Below are 25,733 nucleotides of genomic sequence, written 5' to 3'. Positions count from 1 at the left end.
CTTCAGTGGATAACAGGGGTCCTTCTCGTCATCAGAAATCCCTTCGTTCAAAGGCAAGCTGGAAGGAGGTAGGGATTCCATATCAAAAAGGCTCAAAGTGCCATCGATCAGACGCAACAGAATTCTGGCGGCAAACCCGACCTTGGGCCGATGTGTTCGGCAATGGTCCTGAGCCTACGGTCACCATTCGCCAGACCCCGCATCCGCCTGCATCTGCATCCGATGAAGACCTTGGGTTGGAAGCTTGGAACCAAGAAAACGGAGAGCTATTGCTATAAGGCCCTCTCCACTTGATCCAAACAAAACTTGGAAGAAAAACAGGATTTCCGACTCTTTTCTATCCACTCAGGCCAAGTCGATTGAGTGGGATGAATTACTAAGAGTTACGGTTAAGTCTGTGTGCTCTCGTCAGTCCCGCAGCTGGTGGTCGCACTGATTCAGATAGCGAGAGAGGCAGATGAGAGATGGCAATCGGGCTGCCTCTTGGTCTCGTGTTCGTGATGTGGGTTGAGTCGACTGTGGCTCTTTCTTTGGCCGCCCGAAAGAAACGACGCCTTCCTCTGCATGCTCGTCGAAATAAACTTTTCTTCTATATGGGTCCGTACAGATATCTGCAAACTACTGTGCCCGACGAAGTGGTTGAAGATGGCAAATTCAGCTTTCTGAGGCTAGCGAGGTGGGGTGGTTAGTAACGTGGCCCGTGCTTCTGTGCTGAAAGGGGGCCGCTGAGTTCCGGGCGGGAATCATTCGATTCTCTCAATCGCATCGTATGTTTTTTAAACCCACATTCCCTTCCCATCGACAATCGAGAACAGCCTCCGCAGCCATCAGCAGGCCAGGAACGCGGTCAGCACTCCCCCGATAACGAATTACTCACTCTACGCCGCGCGACACCTCCGCGCGCAATTGGTTGTCGGCATCTGCCCCGGCCGCCCAGTCTCGCCAGTCGGCCCTCGACCCAGACTCGCTGTCACTGACCTGCGGCACACGCACACTGCCGGCCAGAGAGAGAGAGAGGTCCCGCATGCAACACCTGATCGCAAGCCCAGGGAGTTCAGGGCTCTGACCCTCGCAAAAAAGGAACAATGGCCGACCCCGACGCCGACTCGCCCGTGCTCTTTGCCGACCTGGACACCTTCGACCTCGATGGCAGCCTTACTGGCAACTTGGTGAATAGTGGCCTCGGTACTCCGGATCCCAACAACAACACCACCGCCGCAACCGTTGCCTCCTCCCAACCAGGTGACACGCTTGCTGCCACGCCTGGGTCCGGCCCCAGTGGGACTCCTGTATCAGTCTCGCCTTCCATTACCAACACCCACGCCCACCCACACGCCCACCCACACCACCTCCAAACCACCCAACCTGAACAGCAGCAATTTTTCAACCCAGTGCCCTCCTGGAACTTCCAGGATACACCCCCCTACGACCTCAACGCCGGTGACAATCAGTTTACTGTTCCTCCTGTACCCCATACCTGGGATCTCCCGGTCCACGTCAACCTGGGCCAACCAGTGCTGCATCAGCATCAGCAGCAGCAGCCACAGCATCAGCCCTTGTATCTCCAGTCTCCCGCTGCCTCCAGCATCGATCCGGCCTTTGATCACACTACCGCCGCCGCCGATCCGGCCAACATCTCGCTATCACAGGCTCAGGCCCACTCCCTCTCGAACGACCAATTTCGACCTGACAATCGCAACATCCAGAATACGCTGACCCCTGCTCAGCAGGAGCGGCTCAAGAGCATCGCCATGCCGCCTCACCTTCAGTATCACTCCCCCAATAGTGCCGGGAGCCCCGACTCGAGCGTCAGCGCCGATAAGGGTGCTGGCTCGTCCCCAGATGCCCAAGGCAACTCCAAGTCCAACAGTAGAAAGAGGAAGTCGTCGGCCGAGGTCGACGACGATGACGATGATGATGAACTCGACGGACAGCACCCCGTCAAGAAGACGGCACACAACATGATCGAAAAGCGGTACCGGACCAATCTCAATGACAAGATAGCAGCTCTGCGAGATAGTGTCCCATCATTGAGGATCATGTCGAAAAGTGCTCGTGGTGAAGACACCACTGAAGATAGGGAGGAGCTACACGGCTTGACTCCTGCCCATAAGCTCAACAAGGCCACCGTATGTCCGACCTATGTCGTCGTTCAGAACAAATCTAGACTTTATACTGACTATCAATCTAGGTTCTTGCCAAGGCTACCGAGTATATCAGACACTTGGAAAAGCGGAACAATCGCCTCATTGACGAGAACAGTAGTATGCAGGCGAGGATCGCTGCTTTCGAAAAGTTGTTCATGGCTGGCGCCATGACTGGTCAATTACCCAATCCTCTCCAACAACCGCCCACACCGGTACAGTATCCGCAAGATGCTATGCCCTACATGAATACGCCAGTAGCAACCACAAGAGGACCAGACCCAGCGGGTATGATTCCAATCCCCGACGACATCAAACGCATCTTGGCTTCACAGCAGATGAATGCAGGACGCCCTTATCCAGTGCCAGGTCAACAGTTCCAGCAAAACCCTGCCATGATCCGCCAGCAACAGCTTCAGCAGCAGCAACAGCAAACTCAATCCAGCAGATGGAACCCATATCTTGGAAAGCTGATGGTGGGATCACTGGCTGGCTTGATGTTGGTCGAAGCCTATGTCGAAAAGGAACAAAACCCCGAGACCACCGAGGGTCGTGGCTTGATGGGCGTTCCAGTGCATTTCTTGGCATCCTTTATCCGATCAACTCACTTCAGCATTGGCGGCTACTACGTCTCTGCAAGCCAGATTCTATCCCAGCTCAGATTTTTCGGATTGCTGGCGGCTTTCCTCTGGGCTACCTGCGCTTCCTTATTCAATATTGATATCTTCAAGCCATCCGAGAAGCCCAAGCATGCTACCTCGGCTCCTCAAGCGGTGCCATCTCTTGCGTCGCCTATTCACGTCAGGAGGCAAGCCTGGCTCACCGCTATCCAGACCGTCTGGGTACCCCAGCACAACTTTGTCCTGGAAGCCGCCGCGCTGGTCCTAAAGTCGTCCAAGTACGCCCTCAGGAATGTGATCGGACCTCGTGGTTATCTCATGCTTGTCGGCCTCAGCGAAGAGCAAGAAGCTGCGCGGGTCAAAGCATGGTCAATTGCGTTGGATGCCCAGCTCGCCGGTGGTGACGTCGAGATTAATAAGAGCCGTCTCACGCTCACCTTGATCGCTTCGGGCACTTTGCCGGATACTCCGCTTCGTCTCATGATGAAGGCGCTGCACATCCGGGTATTGCTTTGGAGACTCAATGGGGCTTCTTGGATCACCAACTTGGTGGCTGCCAAACTTGCCAGGGCGCGTTGGAACGACGCACGGGAACTCAACCGCATTCTCAACTCACTCGGCGAGAACCACAAGTCTGCTGACGAAATGCTCCCTGAGCATCTGGCAGTGCTTCTCGAACAGGACTGTGACGAGGTGCTCAATGACGATATTATCCAGAGAGCCCATAACCTGGCCTGGAACCAGCCCACCACACACAACGTTGATGAAATCATTGATGGTATGGACGCCGTGGTTGAGGATGCTGCCGTTAGGTCGCCCATGGATGCCGTTGCGGCCTGGTACTCCAGCCTGCAACTTCACCATATTCTGTGCAACAATCTGCCCAAGACCCGTGATGAGTCCGGAAGACTGGCTCTCGAGACTGAAGACAAGCTTAACCTGGCGACCAAGGTTGCCCCCATTGGTTCCAACGCTCACGTTCGCGTCTTGGTCGCTCGTGCGGTCCTCGGTGAGCAGAAGCGTGGTGCTGCCATCGTCACTGCTATGAATGCCCTCGGCCCGTCTCTGAACCCTGACAAGCACCCCAACTACAGCAGGGGTGTGCCGCCTCTTATCGACTCTCCTGTCACCACTATCACTCCTGACCCCGACGCCCAGATGGCTCTTCGCTGCGCCATGGGTATTGCTCAGCTGCAAAGGTTCTCCGATCCTCCTCCAGCCGCTTTTACCGTCATCGACTCCATCCTTCCCGCTGGTGCCGACATTGAGGGCATGTCTCTGTTGGGTTACACCGCAGCTTACCACCTGATGGAGCGCCTCCACAGACACGCCGTCGGCCGGGAGACTTGCTCGCGTTCTCTTGAGAGGCTTGCTGGCAGTTTGAGAATATGGATTGGCAGCGAGGCGGGCAACGAGGTGGGCTTTGATGGGCCGATGAGACAAAAGATGATTGATAGGTGCTTGGCTATTACGAAGAGCGTGGTGGGTATGGAGGCTGACCCTGGGTACGCAAGCATGGAAGAAGAGTGCACTGAGGATACGGCGGGTGGTGGATGCTGAATTTTTTGCAAGTGATTGTTTTGGAGTTTTTAGTTTTTGTGACAAAGGTTTTGAGCGATGGGTTGTTTTTTACATGGTCTGTTTTTGCTATGCTATATCATCTCTGACCAGAGGCTCTCAGTTGCCATATATTCTTCTTTATCTCGATGCGATTGCGTTTGGCGCATGATACCTCTACTCCTTGTTTTTTTCCTTTTCCTTTTATAGGTTTATATAGTGTACGCTGGAAGGGGGTTGGGATGATGGAATGAGTGGAGGTGAAGCGATGATAGCATGGGAAGAGGAGGAATGAATGAATGGATGGGGTGTTTAATGGGGATGGCGTATCAGTGGAAGTTATTCTCTTTTGGTTTTTGTTATAGTTTACCGTGTGTGGAGGGAAAAGAATCGGTTATGATTTATATAGTGGCTTTTTTTCATGTCTGTTAGAGACGATTAGCCAAGGAGTAGGGGGTTAAGGGGGGATTTCGGAGAGAAGAGAGAGAGGGGTAATATTGATTTGCTCTGATTTTGTCTTGAACTGATGGAAAACTAAGAATTGCTTGCGTGTGATATCCTGATTTTCTTTGATGTGCAAGAGTGGTATATTGCATGGAATATACACTGGTACACCAAAATCTCTCACTGATGCATTTAATTCATGCCTTGGATCCCTCGTGCTGTGATACAACGGATATTGCATGAGAAGAATGCCCTGGGTGATGTGCCACGGGGGGTAGAATCGATAAAATGGTTTCATCGTTGCAGTTTGTTCATATAAAAGTTCGGTGAAGGCGGTGATCAGCGGGATGGGCAGCCTTGTCCGAGGCCAAACACTAGCCCTGCGATTCGCCTGTTGTCTTCACTGTTGGCTGGCCGCATATTCCTGAGCCCTCTATGATGGCTTCAAAGGCAGTGGTTGGCTTCAGAACGACACTGCCGGGGGTGCAGTACCTAAAGCCCTTTTTTTTTTCTTTATTTTTATTGACGGGCTTGAATACCTAGGTAGGTAGGTAATATATTAGGTATCAAACATGGGGGAGGGAGGACAAAGCTGGAGGTTAGGGGGTCATGAGGTTATTAACAAAAACTGATCAAACATGTGTTTTAACGCAGCCAGGTGAGCATACATGGCATCGATCAGAGTATGCGTTCAGATACATATATGTTCCTTGAGACAAGGTCCTAAGCATAAGCCGCCTTGATCCTGCTATTCTTTAACCATCATTACATTGAGCTGTGAAGACTTTTATTGTTCATCGGCCCTTGGACAGTGATCCGGCTGTCACGGCACATCAACAGAGGGCAGAGGTTGCGGTTCATGCGATTACAGGCACCCCTGGAACCTTCCCTGACGATACACCTGATCGCAGCTCCACCGACAGACCGAGAATTCCCGCCGATGACCTCTCACAATTACCAGGTAGCCTCAGAATTCCTTCATGTCCCGGCAGTCTTCTTCAGCCTCGAGTGAGCTCTCGACCTGAGAGGCCGATCCGAGTTTGAGTCCTAACTTGACGCAAGCTGCTCACTCAACCGAACTGTTGGGTGAAGACGACTCCGGCGATCAGACTTCTGTCCCGGGTCCTGAAAGTAGCGAGACGCTGAGCCCCAGGTCAAGCAGCATTGAAATCGATATTTCCCTTGACGAACCGCCACCGACTGGTCAACATACAAATAGGACCCTTTGGAAAGTCTGAGCCGTTGAGATCGTGTGTATGATTGTCGGCTTTGCGTCATTTATTGGTATGTTGAAGTCCAATATTTATGTGTACCGAGGCAAATGCTAACATGTTAACTCTCTTAGCAATCGTGATTGTCCTTGCCACTTTCGACCAACAACAGCTTCCAAACTGGCCCCTTAAAATCTCACTCAATACGTTCCTCGCATTCCTGACTATTGTCGCGAAAGCAGCCTTTATGTTCCCGGTCTCGGTAGCTATCAGCCAAATCTCATGGAGCTGGTCTCACACAGTCGACCAATTTACGACTTTCACCTCATTGACCAAGCAAGTAAGGGACCCCTGGGGTCCGCTCAACTTGTCTTTCGAATGCGCCACAAGCATTTCATCACTCTAGGCGCTCTTCTCAGTATAGTCAGCGTCATTACCTCCCTCATTCCACAACTTGCCATTAGCTATCCCTTACGAACGGTTGTAGGTACAGAAGAGGCTTTGGTCTCAGCGTTACAAAGTCTGAACCACCTGACGGATGACCCGGGCCACGCAACAAGCAATGCAGTGGTGGAAGCTTCAAAGAGATGCCAATACCGTACGGAGGACTTTGCCCGACAGGAAATTGCACCTTTGGTCTTTACTCTTCTCTTGTTGTCTGTATGAAAATGGCAGATGTCACGCCACATCTCATTATTCATGAATTTCAGGCACCAGGACCTGACCAAGCTCCGATAGTGATAGTCAACAGGACGATCGGTTTGGGAATGGGGACTGAAGCGTTTGCGGGAGCTACACTTTGGAATGTATCAATTCCGGACAATCTTACCTCTTTGGTACATCAAAGCCGTTTCGCAGCCGCCGTGGGGTTATTGAACGGCCAATACAGCCTCGCTTTCCGAGATGATAAAAGCCTCATGCAAACAGAATCGCCAGTTTCGTGCTCATACACACTGCCCCGGTTATTGAGGACGAAAGCCACCGATTAGAAATTCTCCAGGCAACATATGGCGGGCCGGAGCTTGCAAATACCTTCCGGGACATCGAGCACGAAGCTTTCGAGGTCATATTCCATCTCTGCGTTCAAACATACAACAGCGCTGTCCAACACGGTGTGGCAAGCACAGCATTGGTTAATGCACTGGCTAAGCCTGTCCCCAATCAAAATCCGGATTTCTCTGTGCAAATGAACTGCACTACACCCCTCGAATGTATGGTTTTCTGTCACCATGGAGATGAAACAAAATGGAATAAAACGATAACCCTTCAAGGCCAGACAGAAAGACAACGGCTTTACAGCTCAGATCTCGGTTTAATAGAGCGGATTGCAGCAGAGATGAAATTTGATCTTGCTGGCGTGGGAAGAGATGACTTTTACATGAAGGATCGGGGGGAAGAGTCTTTAGAACCGTCAGTATACATCAACGGTGTTACATCCCCAAACCTATTTTACTACGGTTTATATACGGTGGAAAAATTGACCAATGCGACGAGACGCCATGGTCAGATATTCAACATGTACCACAACATTGCCTCAGCCATCTCGTACAGGTAAAGGCCAAAGACCTCCCTATATGTCTCCCATCACTGGTTTTTCTCAAGCTATGCCTTCCACATAGAGGCTCGCGACGCAACTCCTGAACTCAAAGCCGCCCGAAGTGCCTTCAATATAACGGGCAAGGCCTTCAAGGATGAGTCATACGTCGACATCACCTGGGGCTGGATCAGCTTTCTCGCTAGTGAGCTCCTACTAGCCACAATATTGCTTCTTTTGACAATCTACGCTCAATTCAGAGAGCGCAGACGGCATGCAAAGGATGATACAGCCACGCCCATGTTCCACGACTACAAGGATGGCAGGCTAATTACCTAGCTTGAAACAAAATGAAGGTATCTCGGTGCTTACATCATATTGTTTGTACTGAAAATTGAGTAATATTTATTTATGGCGGCCTTATTTACCTATCGACATTTTTGTTTGCTGCGCCCCTGAACGTCTGAACGACCAGCCCACTCGATCAAACACCGGCAACAAACCCCGACGCCATCACCGACCTACCCTTCAAATAGTGGGAATTCTGAGAGCAAGACAACAAACGGCTCTTCTGCTGAGTTCATCTGTTTCCGTAGCCGGGGGGCTACAGCATAAAAGCCTGGGATCACAAAGCCAAGTTCATCCTCTCTACCTTACCCAGTGCTCAACACCATCTCGCTCGCTGGCTGGGTAAGTAGTACCTTAGGGAAAAAATAAAAGTTCACACATGTACCTGTCGCATTAATACCTGCAGTACCCAACGCTATCCGGCCACTTACCTCACCAAGCGCACCCAGCATCTCGCCTCACTTCTCCATCATCAAACACTGTATACCCTATTCCCTCACCCATCTATCACATACGACCACAGACAGTAGAAAGCTCGGGATCCCGTCCGCTCTCCCCTAGATAAGCTGCTGATCGCCAGACTAGTACTCAGGTGGGTGACCACTGGGGAATCCCTGGTGTTGTATGTTTTTTTCGGTGCCTTTTTTATCCCGGGGGATCCACTCTGAGACTCCAAGCTTGTGACTGGCACCGACTTTTTTTTTTCGATTAAGGTTGCTTATATTCCCTGATAAGGTTAATAGATATTTGGAAGAGTCAATTTGATCGATATCGGCAGCCTGTCTGCGATCTTTGCTTGTCTTCACGGCTCGAGGGCTTTTCATTTGGGGAAAGTAGGATAACCAGCTGACAACCATCATGCAGCAGAACTTGTGCATTCAAGACCCTCGCGAGGCCCTCTGTGCCCCGCCTTAGATGGCTTTGAGATTTGTTTATTGCCAGGGGGGAGAAAAACCCAAGAGGTTCTCCAGCTTGGCATTTCCGCTTTCTGCAGCGGAGTTTTTGTGCTGCTTGGTTCACCTTAAGAAACTCTCAAATAACTACCTTGCTGGTTCTGCTGCAGGTCCAGGGACCCAGGGGATATAAAAACATCAACGTCAGTATCTCTCTCCTACATCCCTGCAAGTAACCCGCGAAATCGGGTGATATTGGCAAAAGATAGTTCTTTGTTTACTTCAACCCCTGAACCCATGAACAAAGGTCCCGCATAGCAACAGTCACGGAGTCAACAGTGGAACCCAAAAAAAGCATAAAAACATACAACACCGAGGATTCCCCAGTGGTCACCCACCTGAGTACTAATTCGGCCCTCAGCTGCTTGACTCGGGCAGAGCGGACGGGATGCCGTATTTTCAGCTGGGTGTGGTCGTATGTGACGGTTTGGGTCAGGGGATGGGTTCATGTGTAGACAATGAGACTGAGGGAAAAAAAGCATAAAAACATACAACACCGAGGATTCCCCAGTGGTCACCCACCTGAGTACTAATTCGGCCCTCAGCTGCTTGACTCGGGCAGAGCGGACGGGATGCCGTATTTTCAGCTGGGTATGGTCGTATGTGATAGTTGAGCTTGAATTTCTGGCTTATGTTTGAAGCACAATTGAAGTTCCAGAGTGTCTTGACCAGAGACAGATATTCAGAAGAGCACAGTAGCGCATTTGGGAAATACCCTTTCGTGGAGCCTTACGCCTGTGATGTTGATGGGCAGATACTAGGGTTAATGTCCATGGGTACAGTATGATTGTTTCTTGTGATTGGCAGGTTTGATACCCGGGGGGCTTGATGGAAAGTATGGGTTTCTGAGAAACTTTGCAAGTTTAATGGAGGAAAATACCGGTAATCTTTTACAATGTGAGAAGGCTTTGGGGGCACTGCAATCCGTTCCCTTTTCTTTTCTTGTGTGCGCGAAAGATTTCTTATTTTTCGAACAATGCTACTTACCTTATACCCTACACCTGGACAACTGTGAACCATCTCCATCCCAGACTTTACGATATTCCCCTAGAGCCTCAGAATCCACTGATATTGATCTGCATCAACCTGTTGGTAATGCAAATCTCGCTGCCCTTGACTGTGTTGTCCGCTCGGAAGCAGCTGTCAAAGATCAACCCGCCCGTGCGAGCGACATCCTGGCTAGATCACATACCATATCAGCCAGCGTCCCAGAAAACAAGGAAACGAAACATCGATAAAAACAGCATGGATATACCAATTGACACTTTGCGCCGCCAAACCGCCTCTGCTGGCAACAATCTGCGCACCACCAATTCGACACATCTCAATTTCGAAGACACGCGTCCCCATAGCACAGTGTTGACCATTAGCGCCCTTGCGAGCGAGATCATTAAGGCAGGCTGCTGCGTCGGGTGCCTATATATGCAGCCAGATCCGTTAGATATCTTGGTTCTTGTGCAAGCTAAGTCAAGGAGTAGGAAAAGGTAGGGGTATCATACGGGCGCATCTGGAAATGTCGGCTGACAGTTGGCTCTCTTTTGGAGACCGCCTGCCGTGCTGACAACCTCAGTAGCATTCGCTGCCGCGATTGCTTCGGCGGGCGAGAGGGCTGTGTCCGGATTGGCGATAATATCTTCAACCCATCGAGCGAAGGAGAAGGTGGTTGAAGAAGCGTCAGCTGTGGCTGGGGCAGCTGCCACTGAGGCCACCAGAGCCAAGACGGTGACGTTAAGGGAAAAGTTGACCATTGTTACTGATAAATCGATGCTGAGGTAAATGATGATGATGATGAGATGTGAAGTCGGCCTCCCAAGCTGGTTGACGACCGAGTTTGTAGAGATATCTTGCGATAGCCCTGGACCGTGAACCTCCGAAAGACGGCAAAGGAAAGCAAAGAGGCAAAGTAAATCGATCTGCAACAGAGTCAAGCCGAATTCCAAAGGCGTTGCTCTGAATTGCAACAGCGATTCTGCCATGATGACGTTGTGGCCTTTCCAAGATACCTACCTGCCCTTCCCCAATCCTCTGACCCCGACCTGCCCCAGTATGGCAACCACGATTGATGACCTGTTACCGAGATAGATTTCCACTCTCATGTGATGTCGTACCATCTTGAATCTGGTTTGGGGGTGAAGAAAGAGCCTTTGGTAGATGCCACGCCTACCTCATTTGGTTGTCGTTGATGGAAGCAGCCGACTGCTGTAGAATGGACAATCGTCCATTCCATTGCAAGCAAGTGGAAAGGGTGCCTCGGTAGGTAGTTTATGCAGTTAAAAAGTTCGAATCAACCGAGACAAGGGTCGGCATGCACTCGAGACTCTCAAATTACGTACGTTTGGAGTTTGTCTGGCACCGGGACTCTCAAAACCGTGATTGAGAGTGACTTCCCGGTATTATTTCTGTTAGTCTGAACTGTCTTTGAAATCCTATAAGTCGCCGATACTCCAAGATGCTAATAGGTCTAAACAGCCTCACCCTCTCTGAGAGTCTGCTGCATTAGGTCGGTGCCAACACTACTGAATATTGGTTCACGAAATAGATTTGAACATGGCAAGCAGACGTTAGTTAACATTCAACACAGCACCCATATACCCACCCCAAGTTTACACCTTCACCTCCTCCTCCTCCTCCCCCTTCACCTCCCCAATCACCGGCCTCAACAGTTCCGGCACCAACAAACTCGCATCCCCCTCAAACCCAAAATCCCCCTTCCTCATCCTCCCCCAGTCCTCCTCCGTAATCTCCAAATTAACAGTCACCACACTCGTCCGCCCCTTTGTCCTCGCCCGCTCAGCATACCCCGCCGCAGGATACACCGCCGAGCTCGTCCCCACGACCAAAACCATATCCACCGGCTCTTTCTCAATCCACTCCTCAATATCATCCAACATATCCTCATCTAGCATCTCCCCAAACCACACTACCCCCGGCCTCTGCAGTTCAGTCTTACAATCCGGACAATGCGGTAATTCACTCTCCCTAATCTCGGCCAACGGCTGGGCCGGATCTAGCAAAGGAAGCGGCTTTGTCGGGTCAGGATTGGACTCTGCCGCCGGGGCAAGGGCAGGACATAATGGATCGGCGATATTGTAAGGGTCTTTCCAGGAGCAAGTGGTGCACTTGAGCGTGAAAAGCGAGCCGTGAAGCAGAGAGAGCTGATCGCTTGGGTGGTTGGCTCTGACGTGGAGGTCTTGATTGGGGTTAGGAACAGGGGACGGAAAGGGGGGAAATGGCTGACATACTATCTACATTCTGAGAAAGACATTTAAAACCAGGTCTCTTTCTCGCCAGCTCGGCCAGGGCGTAATGAGCCGGGTTGGGCTTGGCTGTCAAGGCCATGTGTCGGCGCTGTTGATAAATATCAGACCTGTACATCAAAGGAAAACGGGGATGGAAATGGAGTACGTAGGCGTAAAACAGCCAGACCAAACCGGGATCGGCGTCAAAGGCTTCGGGGGTGGCAAGGTCGACGGCGTTGTGGTTCCTCCATAGACCTCCGGCACCGCGGAAGGTGGGAAGGCCGGAGGCTGCGCTGAGGCCGGCGCCGCAGACGGCGAGGATGCGGTTGGATTTGAGAAGTTTTTCGTGAAAGAGGGGGATGGAGCTAAGGGCTGCTCGCGAGGCGGAGGAGGCCATGGTTCTTGATTTGGGGTTTGTGTGCTTGAGACTGGTAAGATTTGTTAGCTGACTGGTCTTTTTCACGTAAGGAGAAAGTATGAGATGGGCAATGTTGGGTAAAGGCTTTGTGTTATAGACGTGAAAGTATGTGAAAAAGCGGCCCCTTTTCCATCAAAGGTTTAGACAGATAGGAGATCTATTAAATAGTTCTCTACAAACCTCTCACAAGCACAACTGGTTTCCAGTTTTCGTGTCTTTGTTTCCGGGAGATGACTTCGATCCAAGCCTCTCGGCTCTGGAGTCACAGTAAAAGGTCGTACACTCCAGTTACTGATATAAACCAAGGCCTGACAAGGCAGCCTGTTGCCTTGCTTCCTGGCTCCCAGCCTTCTTTGTCCTGTGTCTGAGTAGCTGAAGGGCTAAAGGGGTTCAGGTTCAGTGAGAGGTTCCCCGCATTTTGGAGCCTCACACCCTCCTTCAATCTGAATGGAGAATAGCTGCACGAGGCCCCCAAAATCGGAAGCGGGATGACCTCATGCATCTCACCGTTTTTTGCCCGGCATCTCGGATGCATGCAACGCTGATTGGAGATCTCGCATTGCCCCTTTGACCCCTGAAAATATTTTCCGATGAGGAACCCGGAATAGAGCCACCACTTTTACCCATGCCGTCTTGGGATCATCAACACAAAACACTTGAAAAAGAGCCTCGTCAACTTCAATCCAATATGTCGTCTTTCCAATCGAATACATACGTTGAAGTCTCGGTATCTATTTACAACAAAAACGCTTCCAAGCTATCAAATAACAAGCAGTCATGCCACAACTTCTAAACACGCCAAAAAAACCATAACAACATGCTCGCTCAGTATACAGACGCGCCGCCAAAAATCTTCATCTAAAAAACATTGCCTTGTCTCATCTAACAGATACCATGACTGTTTCCCATCCGTGTCGACATATATATCTCCCGGGGACCACCGGTATTAAACTCGTATAAACATTGGGCATCGGTATTTGCTCAGCCAGCAACAAGATCCGTCAGGGCGACCGTTCTCATCACAATGTCGTGCGCACATCTCGGGAGACCACTGCTCCGCAAGGACCCAAGAGAAAGCACGCAATAGGGGGATTGCGGAAGCGTACCCCTGCTCTCATTGCCAGACGCAAATGTAAGGAGTGTGGCGAAGACGCAAAATAGCTCCGGTGACAGGAGACAAAACTTGAAACAACCTTCTATCCTCTTATCGTGTCCAAATGGCGTGTGCGTTTAGAGAACAAGGTAGCCGAGAACAGCGGCGGCACCCATGGCGGCCATGTTGCTGAGGGCAACCTTGCCGGCGGCACCGGTGGGGATGGCAGTCTCGGTCTCGGTGACCTCCTCGGTGGTGCTGGTGGGGGTGGTGGTGGCATCAGTAGTGAGGGTACCATTAGTAGCGCCGAGAGCAGTGCTAGAGGTCACGGTCTGAAGAGTGGTGGCAGAAGTGGCAGTCTTGGTGGTGGCCTTGGAGGTGACGCTGCTGCTGCTGGAAACAACACCGCTGCTCCCAATAACCTTGATGCTCTGCCAGGTGCCAGACTTGTCGCCATACTGATATTCGGTAGCCTCCTTGTGGCCACCCATGTAGTCGATGATCTTGAGGCTCTGGTAGTACCCGTCAGAGGGTCCGTTAGAGAAGTCGGCAAGACCACCAGCCCACTCGATGGTGCCCTGGGGAGCATCCTTACGACCGGCAACCCAGGTACCGAGCTTGATCTGCATGGGGGACTGAGGATAACCAGCGCAGCCCTCAATGCCGGTGTTCTTGAGCGTGCGGACGACCTGGCCATCAATGATCCAGTCGAGCTGCTCCGAGGTCCACTTGATGGTGTAGGTGTGGAAAGCGCCAATGGGGTCGGCGACGGGAGAGAATCCACCGCGGTCGTACGTCTCGGTGCAGCCCTTGCTGAAGTAGTTGTGTTGCACCTGGGCATTATCCCCACCGAGCCACTCCCAATCGATCTCATCAAGGTCGTCAGACTGGAGCACGAAGCTGGTGACGACACCGGGACCTGGGGCAGCCCTCAGAACAACATCGACCTGGCCGAAGAAGATGTAGGCGTCGCTGCCGATCGTGGGGGCCTGGTTCTCATTGGCAATGGAGAAAACAGCGCCGAGATCCTTATCGTAGGTGAGCTTGGTACCCTCGGCCTCCTTAAAGAACTTGTTCTTGCCCTGACGGAAGTCAATGTTGACGGGCTTGGACCCAACGGCCTTGCGGGCAGGGCAGTCGGCTAGATCGGGGGTGTCAGCGATACGTTCATGGCGAGATGTGGAATGTTGTCTTGAGACAGGAACTACTCACATCTCTTGGTGGGGTCACAGTCAGTGTAAGTCTGGGCAGAGACCATGGAGGCGGCGAGCGCCAGAGTGAGAAACTTGGAAAGCATGGTGTGATAGTGTTGTGAGTGTTGTGAGTGTAGGTACAGCTGAATATTCCAAGAAAGAGGAGTGTGTGTTGTTGTTGTTGTTGTTGTTGTTGTTGTTGTTGTTGTTGTTGTTGTTGTTGATTAGTAGTTGGTGGTGATGTATGCGCTGAGGCGGGTCAAGTGATGGCTGATGACTGAAAAAGAGCACGAGGCAAGTGGTGATGATGAGCGAGTGTATAAAAGAGAAAAGTGCCAGTGAGGCTGTGAACGAGAGACTGAAAGAAGCGTGGGCAACACGAGCCTTGGTGTTGGCAGTTCGTGTATGCGTGAGTTTGTCTGCTGACGATGGGGGATGGGGATGGGGAAAAACGAGAGAGGTTGACAAACGGGGACCCATCATCACTTTCAATGTTCCTTCCAGCAGCGCCGAGCCCCTTTCCCACCGGGGTCCCAACCTCTCACGCCTTTGTTGGCCGCTGGGGGCATCTGAGCCGCCGATGGCCGAAATTCAGCAATGTCACCTGCCAACCCTGCCAAGGGAGCGCATGTTGTCTCCATTGACAGGCCAATCACGCCAATCAGAGGCGCGTATGCAGGGAAGACCCCTAGATGCTGCCCAGCCAGTGGCACTGCTGAGGCACACGCCCCAGGAAGGAAAGCTAGCCTTGGCATTCAAGGGGTGTCGGACGCTACTAACCCCATGTTTTGGGATTTTGAAGTGATGGCGAGTGGCCTGCCTAGGCTAGCCCAGTCTGGGCAAGATGAAAATACGAGAGAGTTAGTCACCACCATGATCTAGAGGTATTGAGATGAAATAAGGTCTGGACTGAGGATGGCCCAGAAGAAGTGGACAAAATGTCGTGTCCCAGAGATATTGCTCTGCGTTGTGCAACCATTTTTGTGCTCACATCAGATCGTGTGCAACGTGGGCGTGCTTCCCGTGGAAAAAGTCTTGGAACCAAGCACTCCAAGATGAGGCGGCAGCGTTGCTTATGAAAATTGAAATGAGAAGGAGTTGTTGCCTACCGAATTTCCCAAAACACGAGACTCGGACCCCGACGGCGGGTGAAAAACTACCGGCCACGTACCGGCGCTATCGAATCGCCTTTTCCCAGCTGATGGGAAAGCTGAAAGCAAAAGAAGCACTTGGCCGTGTCATATCAAAACTCGATATTTTTCTTCTTGTCATTATTTCAGAGGCCGTGGGCCGCACTGGCGCAAACAAACATCAATGCCGCATGGTCGATCCGGCCCCCTTGCAATGCCCGTGCCAGAAATGTTGTCTGTCGACCAATCCAGTGGCAGTTCGTGATCGATCTCCCAGCGCTTGGTGGTGGAGGACGGTTGGGTTGACGAGGTTGGTCGCTGCCGCCCCACGTTGCCCGCATCCAGGCCCGCTCTCCGGAGACCGACGCCCCCACCGGCGCCCTCCTGCACGCCATGCAAACAACCTCAAGTCAAAGGCCAGCGGTGAGACCAACAGGAAAAGCGTTGATCCCGCCCATTGCCACTGTACCAGTCACCGAAACAACATCTCGCCCTTGTACGAAACGGTGAGCAAATCTGCGGTGGTTCTGTGGTGTTCGCATCCTGGCCGCTGAAACAGGAGAACAGCAAGGGGCATCTTCCTTCTTGTAATTTTTCCTCGCACTTTTTCCCCCGCGGCCGAACGGTTCGTACGACGTTAGCGCGCCATCTATGGCAACGGAGCCGTTATTCTGGATGTCGGATCACATCCGCCGAGTCTCCGGTTTCATGGTTTCATGGACTTTCTCTTCTTCTTTGGTGCCCGCCGAGGAAACATGATTTATTTTAGAGGCTATTTCCGTCATAGCGAAGAGGGTCAGACTGCGAGGAAGGAGGCCACTTACAACGTTGCATATCCCTTTTCTGGTACATGACAAGAAACATGTCTCACTCGCAGCATGTCACTTGGTGGCTCTAGAAGGGTTGACTGAGACACCGACTTTTGTGCTCACTCAGTCAGCAACAAATTGTCTACCGACCAGCTGTCACTCATCACGCGTTTAAAGTGTGGCAGTGCGCTTGGGTTCGCATCGAAAACCTTCTTGGATTTCTCGGCCCAACCAAAATACGATGTCGCATTCAACGCACAAGATGTCGGCAATTCCCAAGTCTGTTTTCGACTGCGCCTGTTGCTAACATGATGCTAGCTCGGAGTATGCTTTCTGCTATGATTCTCGACAAAGATTTTTTTCGAGTTGTAGAGCTCAGCCCTACGAGACGGCAAGAAATGAAATCTAGACGAGAATATGGAGATAAGAGCTCTCCCGGTTTTCTGGGCCACTACGGGATGGCCGTTGCAGCGGGTGGATAACTGCCTCGGCGGGACGTTGTGAAAACACGGACTACGAGTGAACACGGGAAGCCCAGCTCATCGCATCTCCATCTCGATAGTGTCTATTTTTGGGTTGCTTCAACAGGTTGAGTGTGGGCTGATATAGATGCCTCAGTATCATATGGTTCCAATATTTTTTATTTACCGGGTGCGGCCTCCACGCCTTCTTGTGACTGGTAAGAAGAAGATCCTGAGACACATGCCAAGATGGCAGGCGGTAGGAAGTTCTCCATGAGCCAGCCCCCGTTACTTTTGCAGCGAGCAGCACATTCGACAAATTTGGATGGATATGGGTTGTGAATTCTGCAATGGCAAAAAAGACAGAGCAAGCTAGTAAGAAGGAAAAATATTGTGGTTGACTCTCCCGCCGGGAATTGAACCCGGGTCTCGAGCGTTGTTGGATGACAAGCTCACATACTGACCACTATACTACGGAAGATTTACAGATGTGATCATCTGTCGTAGCTGGTTTGCTGGGAATGGATTGAGGATTTAACCTCTATATCAGGACTCATCCCAACAACACTAGATAGTTCACATGCATAAACTTCGGTCCCTACCCAGACTGACATCATCGTCAACGACTTCAAACTCAGGTTGTTCTCACTCACACAATGAGCTCGGCAAGCATCAACCACCCTACTTCTCTCTCACGGGTGCAACAACACTATCCAAATATCTCTCGGTACAGCCCGAAAAACCGCCTGTCATATCACCACCCCATTTTTTCCAGGCCAACCACAGGTGCGCGTCAGGTTGCCGCGATGTCACAGATATTTAAACCAAACGACTCTGGGTGCTGCAGAACTTCAAAGATGTTACGCAACGCAAGACATGCATGGAGCCTGCTGATCGATGTACTGCAGGATCACGACCGCCGCATGCAGTCTGTCGTGACCGTTTGTGTGTCACAATGACTTGCCTGATTCTCTCTGGGGAAAAAGGGCGGGGATTTGAGGGTTTGAGCGTAAGACATGGCTGGTGATATCGCTATCTTTGCTCCCTTGGGTGGGATGAAATCATCGAAGGTCGTATCGCGAAAGTTCCCCCATTCTCACCTCACGGACCGATTCGGCCGGGTCGGGAACTTGGGATCAGGTACCACAGATTCAGTGACGGATTGACATTGGCATGATTGAGCCATCTATGACCGCAGCAGTTCAAACCGTCGAAACCTTATCTTCGTCTGTCCTTTCGCCCTTGGCGGCAAGATCTGGCAGCTTGGATGATAACACTGCATCAATCTCTGTTCTCCAAGCCAGCGCACAGCTGTCAGAAGAACCAGAGATGGCAGGTGAAGGCAATTGCCTGGACGATCACCACCATCACTATGTTTGTGTCGGTCGCACACATGCAGCGGAACGCTGGGTGAGCTTGTCTTTGGATGCCAATGTGTTTGCCCGCACACTCCGACTTTCCCCTCTCTAAGGTATCTCGCTGTTGTCTGGCTGGTGGTCGTTGGTAGTTCAACGTTGGAAGACAAGCTGCTCAACCACACTGTTGACAGCTAACCCCCCACCGGCTCTTCTCTTTCATGCCTCCCTTTTTCTGCTCGCCCGTCGAATTACCCCGGGTTTCACCGTCGGAGCAACTCCGTTGAGTTGAGGAAAACCAGCCACAACACTGCCATCACCAGAAAGTACCAGGACGATATCAACATGTCCGTCGACAGAATAAGAGCAATTGACAAGATTGAAAAGTTCCCACCGCCTGTGGACGACGATGAAAATAAGCATGAGCTCGGTGTTTCTCTCCAACCTTATACTTCTAGCCAACATGGACCCAGAAACCAGGATAGACGAGGCAGCACCCTACTGGGCGACGTCATTATCGAGATCGACCCTGTTGTTGAGAAGCGGGTCAGGAGGAAGTTTGACAAGACGCTGGTCGTGCTGGTGTTTCTGGCTTATATGCTTGCCTTTCTTGATCGGTCCAATATTGGGAATGCCCAGAATGCGGGAATGGGCGATGATCTTGGGTTTGACGATGAGCACTATCAGTGGCTGCTCACCATATTCTACATACCGTATAGTAAGTGCCTTATGCTCGTTTCTTGGACTTTGTGCTGACAGCTTCTCAGTCTTGTTTGAAGGCTTTGCCCTCATGTGGAAGATCATGCCTCCTCGTATGCCTGCCTCCTATTTTTTTCCTAACACATCAGATCCTAACCCAACCCAGATATCTGGGCCACCATAACAGTAGCAACCTGGTACTCCCCCCTCACCTCCCCCCTTTCCCACCCGCTAACCGTCCCCCCAGGGGCCTCGCCTCAACCCTCCAATCCGCCGCCCCCAACTGGCAATCCCTCATGGTCTGCCGCTGGTTCCTCGCCATGGCCGAAGCCGGCTTCGCCCCCGGCGTCCCCTACCTCCTATCCTTCTTCTACCGCCGCCGCGAACTCGGCCTCCGCTGCGGCATCTTCCTCTCCGCCGCCCCCCTCGCAACAACCTTCGCCGGCGCCCTCGCCTATGCCATAACCAGCACCCCTTCCCCCCCTCTCCCGCCCTGGCGCCTCCTCTTCCTAATCGAAGGCCTCCCCACCCTCATCTTAGCCATCATCCTCTACTTCCACCTCCCCTCCTCCCCCACCACCGCCCCGGTCCTCACCCCAACCGAACTTTCCGTCGCCAAAGCCCGTTTATCCCTCCACACCCCCCAGCAGGGTCAAACCCCCACCGGCTGGCGAAGCATCTCCCCCCGGGAAATCCTCTCCACCTTTGAAAGTCTGCAAACCCTCCTTCCCTCCCTAATGTACTTCTCCCTCAACGTCTCCTTCTCCTCCTTACCTGTATTCCTCCCCTCCATCCTCTCCTCCATGTCCCTTTCCCCAAACACCTCCACCGCACAGGGTCTCACCGCCCCGCCTTATCTCCTCTCCTTTCTCATCTGCATCCTGTCCACTTACCTCGCCGACAAAACCCAGCAACGCGGCCTGACAATCATTTGTCTTTCCCTCGTCGGTGGGGCGGGGTACGTGCTACTAGCAACCCTGCCAGAACACCTCGTTTCGGTCCGGTATTTTTCTGTTTTTTTGGCTGCTGGGGGTGTCTTTCCTAGTATAGCCAATGTCCTTCCGTGGACGTTGAATAACCAGGGGAGCGACACCAAACGGGGGGTGGGAATCGCGGTGCTGAATATGGTCGGGCAGTGCGGGCCGCTGTTGGGGACGAGGCTGTTCCCCGAGGGGGACAGGCCTGGGTATACAAAGGGGATGGTGGTCTGTGCGGTGTTTATGTTTGTTAATGCCGGGCTGGCGGCGGGGTTGAGGTGGCATTTTGCAAGGAAAAATAAGAGGCTGGAGGAGAGGGAGAGGGCTCAGGTGGTATTGAGGGTGGGGGATGGAGGGAGGAGGGAAGATGGGGAGAGGGAGGGGATGGTTGGGTTTAGGTATGTTTTGTGATGAGGGGCTTGTTGGAATACCCCCAAAGGCAGTGATTGGGGTGTACTGACTTGCAAGGGAAATAATGAGATGTGATGAGTTTTCATGACGGTAGGGATGGTATTGTTTCTTTGTTTATCCAATGGTTATCTGTTTGATGACAGTGCCTATGCTTGGGAGCCCAATCCTTAGTCTCTGAACTGCCCCTGAGGCAGATACTGCCAGTTCGAGACATATGCCGGTGTCGTCCCATTTCTCCCGTTATTCGTGGCATACACGCCAAGGAGCACCCCTATTTCAGCCAGTTAGCAACACAATGATATCCCTAATCTTCCATGGAGAACCTACCAGTAAACCCCCAACTAACAGGCTCATTACTCGCATACAACAAAGTCTGCATCAAGCTCTGTCTCCCCGCTGGCCCAACACTGAAGCTGTAATGAGTCCTATTCGCAGCCTTGATTTCCAGCCTCAGTTTTCCATCTCTCCAAGCCTTGGGCACAGGGGCAATGATGGGCTTCGGAACAGGTACGTAGGATTCCCCCCTGAACCTGATCTGCGGAATCAGAGCCTCCTCTTCTTGTCCCGCGGGCTGTCCCGGCAAGAGAGTCGCAGTGCTGGCACTTGGAGGCAGCAGCACGATCCCAATGTCGAGATGGTGGTTCTGTGTCAAGAAAGCTGATACACCGGCTTCTTCTTCGATGGCTGTGGGAGAAAAGTCAAGGTCGACGGAGAAAGTGAAAAGGGTGTCTTGCTGTCGGCGCGAGATGAAGCTCTGACCACCTGGGCCGGCGTAATTCCCATTCAGAGCGGTCAGGTTGATGTTCGAAGGGTTGATTCGCAGAGTGTTTGGCTTCTCAGGCGGCGAGATGGTAAAGGAGGATGGATTGGGGTAACGCCAGTGCGTGATATGGGCTGGGAGAGCGGTATCGTTGGAGAAGGTGAGAATTTCGGGTGTCGGATGGTTGACAAATGGCCTATAGCATGAGGAAAATCAAGATTAGCTAGGCACATGACGAGCAGAAGTTGCGAATTCACAACTTACCCCACCCCTTTGATATCCAGTGCCGCAGGCGGCAGGGGCCAACTGCTCACTTCACCGCTGATGGGTGTCCAAACTGGGTACTCTCCCTCAGGCCAGGATACAGCCGTCATGATGGTTTCCCGTCCCATGGGATAGTGTATGTATTCAGGACCTGAGCGAGTGGACAAAGCAACACCCCACCAGTTTCCATTGCCATCATGAAAGAGATCCGCATGGCCTACGGTTTGGACTGTTCACGGGGGTGTAAGTCAATCGAACCACTGCTGTTATGGGTTATTCGGCGCTTACAAAGACTTGAGGTATTGGCATTGGACAAGACCGGGTTGTTCACATATGACTCGTAGGGTCCAGAAACATTCTTTGAGCGAGCCATCGTGACCATGTGGTTAACACCAGTTCCACCTAGAAGATGGTCAGCTTAGTCCACTTGGACAGAATATATGGGTTGCCGTATTCTTACCCTCTGCAGCCAGGAGATAATACCATCCATCCTTGTGGTAGATATGCGGTCCTTCAGGGGCAAGGCCGCCGGTTCCGTTCCATATGACGTTCCATTCGCCAACTTCTCCTGTGTCAAGGTTGACTTCCGCTTGTTCAATGTAAGGTCTTTAACAGCCATGGTCAGCCCACACCATTTCAAAGTTCAAATAGTTGAAGCAGTACATACCCAACTTGCCATGCATGGGCGGCGTTGATGTAAGCCTTTCCATCCACATCCCAAAAAGGCTCAGGATCGTAACCAGTAAGATTGAAGTGGATGGCATTCGACCAGGAGGCTGGGTCGTACGGATCCTTGCCCTTGAAGATAATCTGCCAAGCAGAAAAAAGATAAGCATCCTCTTCGAAGAACAGGTGGTGGGGAAGACATACGTTATCCCATCTGGTAAAATCTGCCTGAGGGCGGTCATCATCTACCAGTGTCGTGACAAGCCAAAAAGTTTCATTGTGAAATCTGATGGTTGGTGCCCAAATGCCACTTTAGGCTGTCAGCCATGATACTGTCCTCAGTTAGATCGATTCAATTCCTACCTGGTCGATCTATTCGTCTCCGCCAGCCTGGGGAGTTGCTCCTTGCGGTTCAGTACATGCCCAATCAGCTTCCAGTTCTGCAGGTCCTTGCTCGCGTGAATAGGAATTCCTGGAAAGGCATTGAAGCTCGACGAAGCACAAAAAAAGGTATCATCACACTCAGGGACAAATATACAACTTGGATCCGGATAGAAGCCCGGGAATATCGGGTTGTAGATGGTGGAGTTGGCCGCGTGCCCCAACGAAGCTGAGAGACGGGCTGACAAGCCCAGTAATAAGAGTGACTTCATGGTAACCAACTTCAACGTTGTCAATCTCTCTGAGAAATGTCTCATGCCAAAGACGATACATGGTCAATATGTAGCCGAGTCGTCACCAGCAACCTGGTAGTTGGGCCCCGCACGTGGAGGAGATCAACGTGGGATTGCCGGATAAAGGGGGTAAACAGCGGGATGGCCCATCGCCGGGTATAAAATAGGTACCGAACGTTTAGGCAGCTGGTTAAGCATAAGGACTGTTACCATGCCGATCTGTGGTGTTTTGGTAAATCTCGTCGATGTAGAGAGATTGCTGGTTGTTGAATGAGGGTACGGTTTCCAAGATGCTGCCATGGTCGGTGAAAGCTGCCAGGCATCAATAGCTCTGCCATTCAACAGAAAAAAGAATTGAAGTTTCACAGATACTCCACAACTAATTCTAGTACATGTGATGGGGTTACCCATGGAAGGGCAGGAACGTGAGAAGTCGCAGGGCCGCTGCGGGGAAGGAGCCATGCAAGGTACATCAATATGGAAAGGGAACGCCCGTCTTGGCTATGCGTCATGAACTACAGCAGATCCGGATGAAAGCTCAAATCATTGTTTTAAGAGCCTAACGTGATCCTACTGGCTGTGTCATCCGGTTAGCTTAAGTCGCGTGGTGTGTGTGAGTTGAGGTCTCACAGAAGCTCAAGCATGGAAGCTCATGACAGTGCCCAGTGCAGACGAACTCAGCCATCCCATGTCAGTAAGAGATACCTCATTCACAACTTGATGGCACATGTTCCAGGGCAGGAAATACAATGATAAGGGAGCCTTCACTTGCCAGAGAACCTGTTGGTTTTGGCCAAGCTCGCCTCACTTCTATCAAATCTCTTGCATAATACCAACCTCACCTTCGAGACCTAAGATGGGTAAAATCCTGTCAAAGTTGTCCCGGTCGGTATCCGAAATGAGCTTTGGCAAGGAAAACAAAAACTCAAACAGCAACGCCAACCACCACCCCGACTCGGACAACACCTTCGCCATCCACCATTCCGTTCCTGGCAATCTCGAGGTCAAGTCCCAGAAAGTCAAATTCCGTGGTTCATGGCCTGATGGAGGATCCGGTTGGGGTGGAGGATATAGTGGGGGTGGAGGAGACGGAGAGGATGGTGATTGAGAAACAAGCTGGACACCAGACGTTATATAGCAACTCAGGAAATTCAAATTTGGTCGAGACACGAATGTTGATGTCGAATACACTACAGACAAAGGGTTAGGGAAAGTTAACATAAGTATTCTATGCCAAGACATATCTACGCTAGAAGCCCACTAAGAACGCCACCTATGCACCCCGGCCGGCAACTGGGTGTCAAGGGTCTGTTAGCTGCGTCACTCGCTAAACTTCCGCGCTCCTCAACATGGACGAAACCTCAACCTTTGATCACAACGCGATCGCCCACCGTCGAGCGCGCTGACCATCTTGAGTATTCAACCGTCAACTAACACAATCATCGAGCCTATCCATCCATCGCGCCCTCAAATAACCCACCAGAACCCCTTTACGCACCTACTCCCTCCCATCAACCCCCCGCCCACCTTCAAAATGCAAGGCTTCAACATGGGCCGCTACGTCCCCCCAGACCTCGAAGGCCTCCTCACCTCAGGCAACCCCCTCCACAAAAAACATCCCCTCGGCCCCCGCGCCTCCAAACCCGGCCTCCTCACCGTCCGCTTCGAGATGCCCTTCCCCATCTGGTGCGCCACCTGCCCCCAACCAACCCTCATCCCCCAAGGCGTCCGCTTCAACGCCTCCAAGTCTCGCTCCGGCTCCTACCACACCACCCCAATCTACACCTTCACCCTCCGCCATCCCCCTTGCTCCGGCACCATCACCATCCAGACCGACCCCAAAAACACAGACTATGTCGTTCTCTCGGGCGCCCGGAGACAAAACGTCGCTACCTCGACTGATGATTTAGTCACGACGAGCATCAAGACGCAGAGGGAAAAGGAAGAGGAGAGGGAGACGGCGTTTGGGAAGCTGGAAAAGACGATTGCGGATAGGGAACAGGCGAGGGATGCGACGGTTAGGATAGATGAGTTGCGGGATAGTAATGAGAGGCTGTGGGAGGACCCGTTTACTGCCAACAGGAGGTTGAGGGCGGAATTCAGGGAGGGGAGGAAGAGGCGGGAACGGGAGGGGGAGAGGGATGAGGGGATAAGGGAGAGGATGGGGTTGAGGATCAAGTTGCTTCCTGAAAGGGAGGAGGATGGGTTGAGGGCGGGATTGGTTGATTTTGGGGGTGTGTCCGAGGGGAACGAGGGGATGGGGGTGGAGAGGGTTTTGGCGAGGCCGTTGTTTGAAGATGGGAAAAAGAAAGAGGGGCTTAAAAAAGAGGGAAAGGGGAGGTTGAAGAGGGAGATTAAGGCTGACAGGATGAGGGAGAGTTTGGTGGAGGAGATTAGGACAAATACCAGGGCGATGAAAGACCCGTTCTTGGTTGCTTTTGGGGACAACAAAAGCAGCAGGGACAAGGGGGGTGGTTTGCTTCCTGGGTTGAAGAAAAGGAAGCGGGGGGCAGAGGATGAGGGTGATAAACCGATACCGGCACCGGCACCGACGCAGCCAGAAGATACCCTCGCTGGAGGTGGCAAAGGGGAGCTTAAGCCGACAGCACCTGCAGGGCAGCGTGCTCTACTCGTGAGTTACGACTCTGACTCGGCTTAACTCCCGGAGGGACGCGGAAAAGGTTTGCATTTTGTTTTATTTGCATAGCATAGCGATGATACCCCATACTCAAGAAAAGATTGATTGTTTTTCACTTTCCCAATTTGTCGGTAC

At 51.9% G+C, this 25,733-nt stretch overlaps 11 protein-coding genes and 1 non-coding gene across 12 annotated transcripts; 6 read left to right on the top strand and 6 right to left on the bottom strand.

Moving 5' to 3' along the window:
- The first annotated feature begins 399 nt into the window (after window positions 1-399).
- CPH2 (Clr6 histone deacetylase associated PHD protein-2 Cph2) lies at window positions 400-4,506 on the top strand. Its single transcript, XM_062879021.1, has 2 exons — window positions 400-2,129; window positions 2,192-4,506. Exons 1-2 carry the CDS (start codon window positions 1,086-1,088, stop codon window positions 4,322-4,324), a joined length of 3,177 nt encoding a protein of 1,058 aa, XP_062732504.1. The 5' UTR covers window positions 400-1,085; the 3' UTR covers window positions 4,325-4,506.
- A 1,225-nt stretch (window positions 4,507-5,731) lies between these two features.
- Window positions 5,732-6,003, top strand: QC761_0068770 (uncharacterized protein; the record flags this gene model as incomplete). Its single annotated transcript, XM_062872681.1, has 2 exons — window positions 5,732-5,773; window positions 5,828-6,003. The coding sequence occupies exons 1-2, from the start codon at window positions 5,746-5,748 to the stop codon at window positions 6,001-6,003; spliced, it is 204 nt and encodes a 67-aa protein (XP_062732503.1). The 5' UTR covers window positions 5,732-5,745.
- Window positions 6,004-6,021: 18 nt separating this feature from the next.
- QC761_0068760 (uncharacterized protein) lies at window positions 6,022-6,642 on the top strand (the record flags this gene model as incomplete). The annotated part of the gene is given in 3 exon segments (XM_062872680.1): window positions 6,022-6,049; window positions 6,111-6,316; window positions 6,322-6,642. Coding segments are annotated over 3 exon segments (555 nt in total).
- A 520-nt stretch (window positions 6,643-7,162) lies between these two features.
- QC761_0068750 (uncharacterized protein) lies at window positions 7,163-7,849 on the top strand (the record flags this gene model as incomplete). The annotated part of the gene is made up of 2 exons (XM_062872679.1): window positions 7,163-7,527; window positions 7,579-7,849. The coding sequence occupies 2 exons, from the start codon at window positions 7,163-7,165 to the stop codon at window positions 7,847-7,849; spliced, it is 636 nt and encodes a 211-aa protein (XP_062732501.1).
- Window positions 7,850-9,639: 1,790 nt separating this feature from the next.
- QC761_407388 (uncharacterized protein) lies at window positions 9,640-10,787 on the bottom strand (the record flags this gene model as incomplete). Its single annotated transcript, XM_062879022.1, has 3 exons — window positions 9,640-9,990; window positions 10,067-10,227; window positions 10,311-10,787. 3 exons carry the CDS (start codon window positions 10,785-10,787, stop codon window positions 9,867-9,869), a joined length of 762 nt encoding a protein of 253 aa, XP_062732500.1. The 3' UTR covers window positions 9,640-9,866.
- A 627-nt stretch (window positions 10,788-11,414) lies between these two features.
- QC761_407390 (uncharacterized protein) lies at window positions 11,415-12,960 on the bottom strand (the record flags this gene model as incomplete). The annotated part of the gene is made up of 4 exons (XM_062879023.1): window positions 12,649-12,960; window positions 12,217-12,478; window positions 12,054-12,159; window positions 11,415-12,001 (listed from the first exon to the last, which is right to left on the bottom strand). The coding sequence occupies exons 2-4, from the start codon at window positions 12,445-12,447 to the stop codon at window positions 11,415-11,417; spliced, it is 924 nt and encodes a 307-aa protein (XP_062732499.1). The 5' UTR covers window positions 12,448-12,478; window positions 12,649-12,960.
- Window positions 12,961-13,698: 738 nt separating this feature from the next.
- Window positions 13,699-14,858, bottom strand: QC761_407400 (uncharacterized protein; the record flags this gene model as incomplete). Its single annotated transcript, XM_062879024.1, has 2 exons — window positions 13,699-14,702; window positions 14,774-14,858. 2 exons carry the CDS (start codon window positions 14,856-14,858, stop codon window positions 13,699-13,701), a joined length of 1,089 nt encoding a protein of 362 aa, XP_062732498.1.
- A 2,697-nt stretch (window positions 14,859-17,555) lies between these two features.
- QC761_0068710 lies at window positions 17,556-17,635 on the bottom strand. Its single transcript has one exon. It is a non-coding gene; the product is annotated as a tRNA-Asp (tRNA).
- Window positions 17,636-17,787: 152 nt separating this feature from the next.
- Window positions 17,788-20,910, top strand: QC761_0068690 (uncharacterized protein). The gene is made up of 4 exons (XM_062872677.1): window positions 17,788-19,227; window positions 19,277-19,321; window positions 19,375-19,405; window positions 19,456-20,910. The coding sequence occupies exons 1-4, from the start codon at window positions 18,855-18,857 to the stop codon at window positions 20,594-20,596; spliced, it is 1,590 nt and encodes a 529-aa protein (XP_062732496.1). The 5' UTR covers window positions 17,788-18,854; the 3' UTR covers window positions 20,597-20,910.
- On the bottom strand, window positions 20,098-20,682 carry QC761_0068700 (uncharacterized protein; the record flags this gene model as incomplete). Its single annotated transcript, XM_062872678.1, has 2 exons — window positions 20,098-20,415; window positions 20,647-20,682. 2 exons carry the CDS (start codon window positions 20,680-20,682, stop codon window positions 20,098-20,100), a joined length of 354 nt encoding a protein of 117 aa, XP_062732497.1.
- QC761_407420 (uncharacterized protein) lies at window positions 20,764-23,857 on the bottom strand (the record flags this gene model as incomplete). Its single annotated transcript, XM_062879025.1, has 9 exons — window positions 23,733-23,857; window positions 22,650-23,636; window positions 22,491-22,596; window positions 22,288-22,430; window positions 22,081-22,226; window positions 21,909-22,022; window positions 21,621-21,849; window positions 20,924-21,552; window positions 20,764-20,867 (listed from the first exon to the last, which is right to left on the bottom strand). Exons 2-9 carry the CDS (start codon window positions 22,982-22,984, stop codon window positions 20,764-20,766), a joined length of 1,806 nt encoding a protein of 601 aa, XP_062732495.1. The 5' UTR covers window positions 22,985-23,636; window positions 23,733-23,857.
- Window positions 23,858-24,300: 443 nt separating this feature from the next.
- On the top strand, window positions 24,301-25,714 carry saf4. Its single transcript, XM_062879026.1, has 2 exons — window positions 24,301-25,045; window positions 25,301-25,714. Exons 1-2 carry the CDS (start codon window positions 24,495-24,497, stop codon window positions 25,617-25,619), a joined length of 870 nt encoding a protein of 289 aa, XP_062732494.1. The 5' UTR covers window positions 24,301-24,494; the 3' UTR covers window positions 25,620-25,714.
- Window positions 25,715-25,733: the final 19 nt, after the last annotated feature.

Source organism: Podospora bellae-mahoneyi, chromosome 4, assembly GCF_035222275.1.
Source record: "Podospora bellae-mahoneyi strain CBS 112042 chromosome 4, whole genome shotgun sequence".
NCBI classification, from domain to species: domain Eukaryota; kingdom Fungi; phylum Ascomycota; class Sordariomycetes; order Sordariales; family Podosporaceae; genus Podospora; species Podospora bellae-mahoneyi.
Note: the sequence above shows the minus strand (reverse complement) of the source record. Positions and strands in the feature narration are given on the sequence as shown.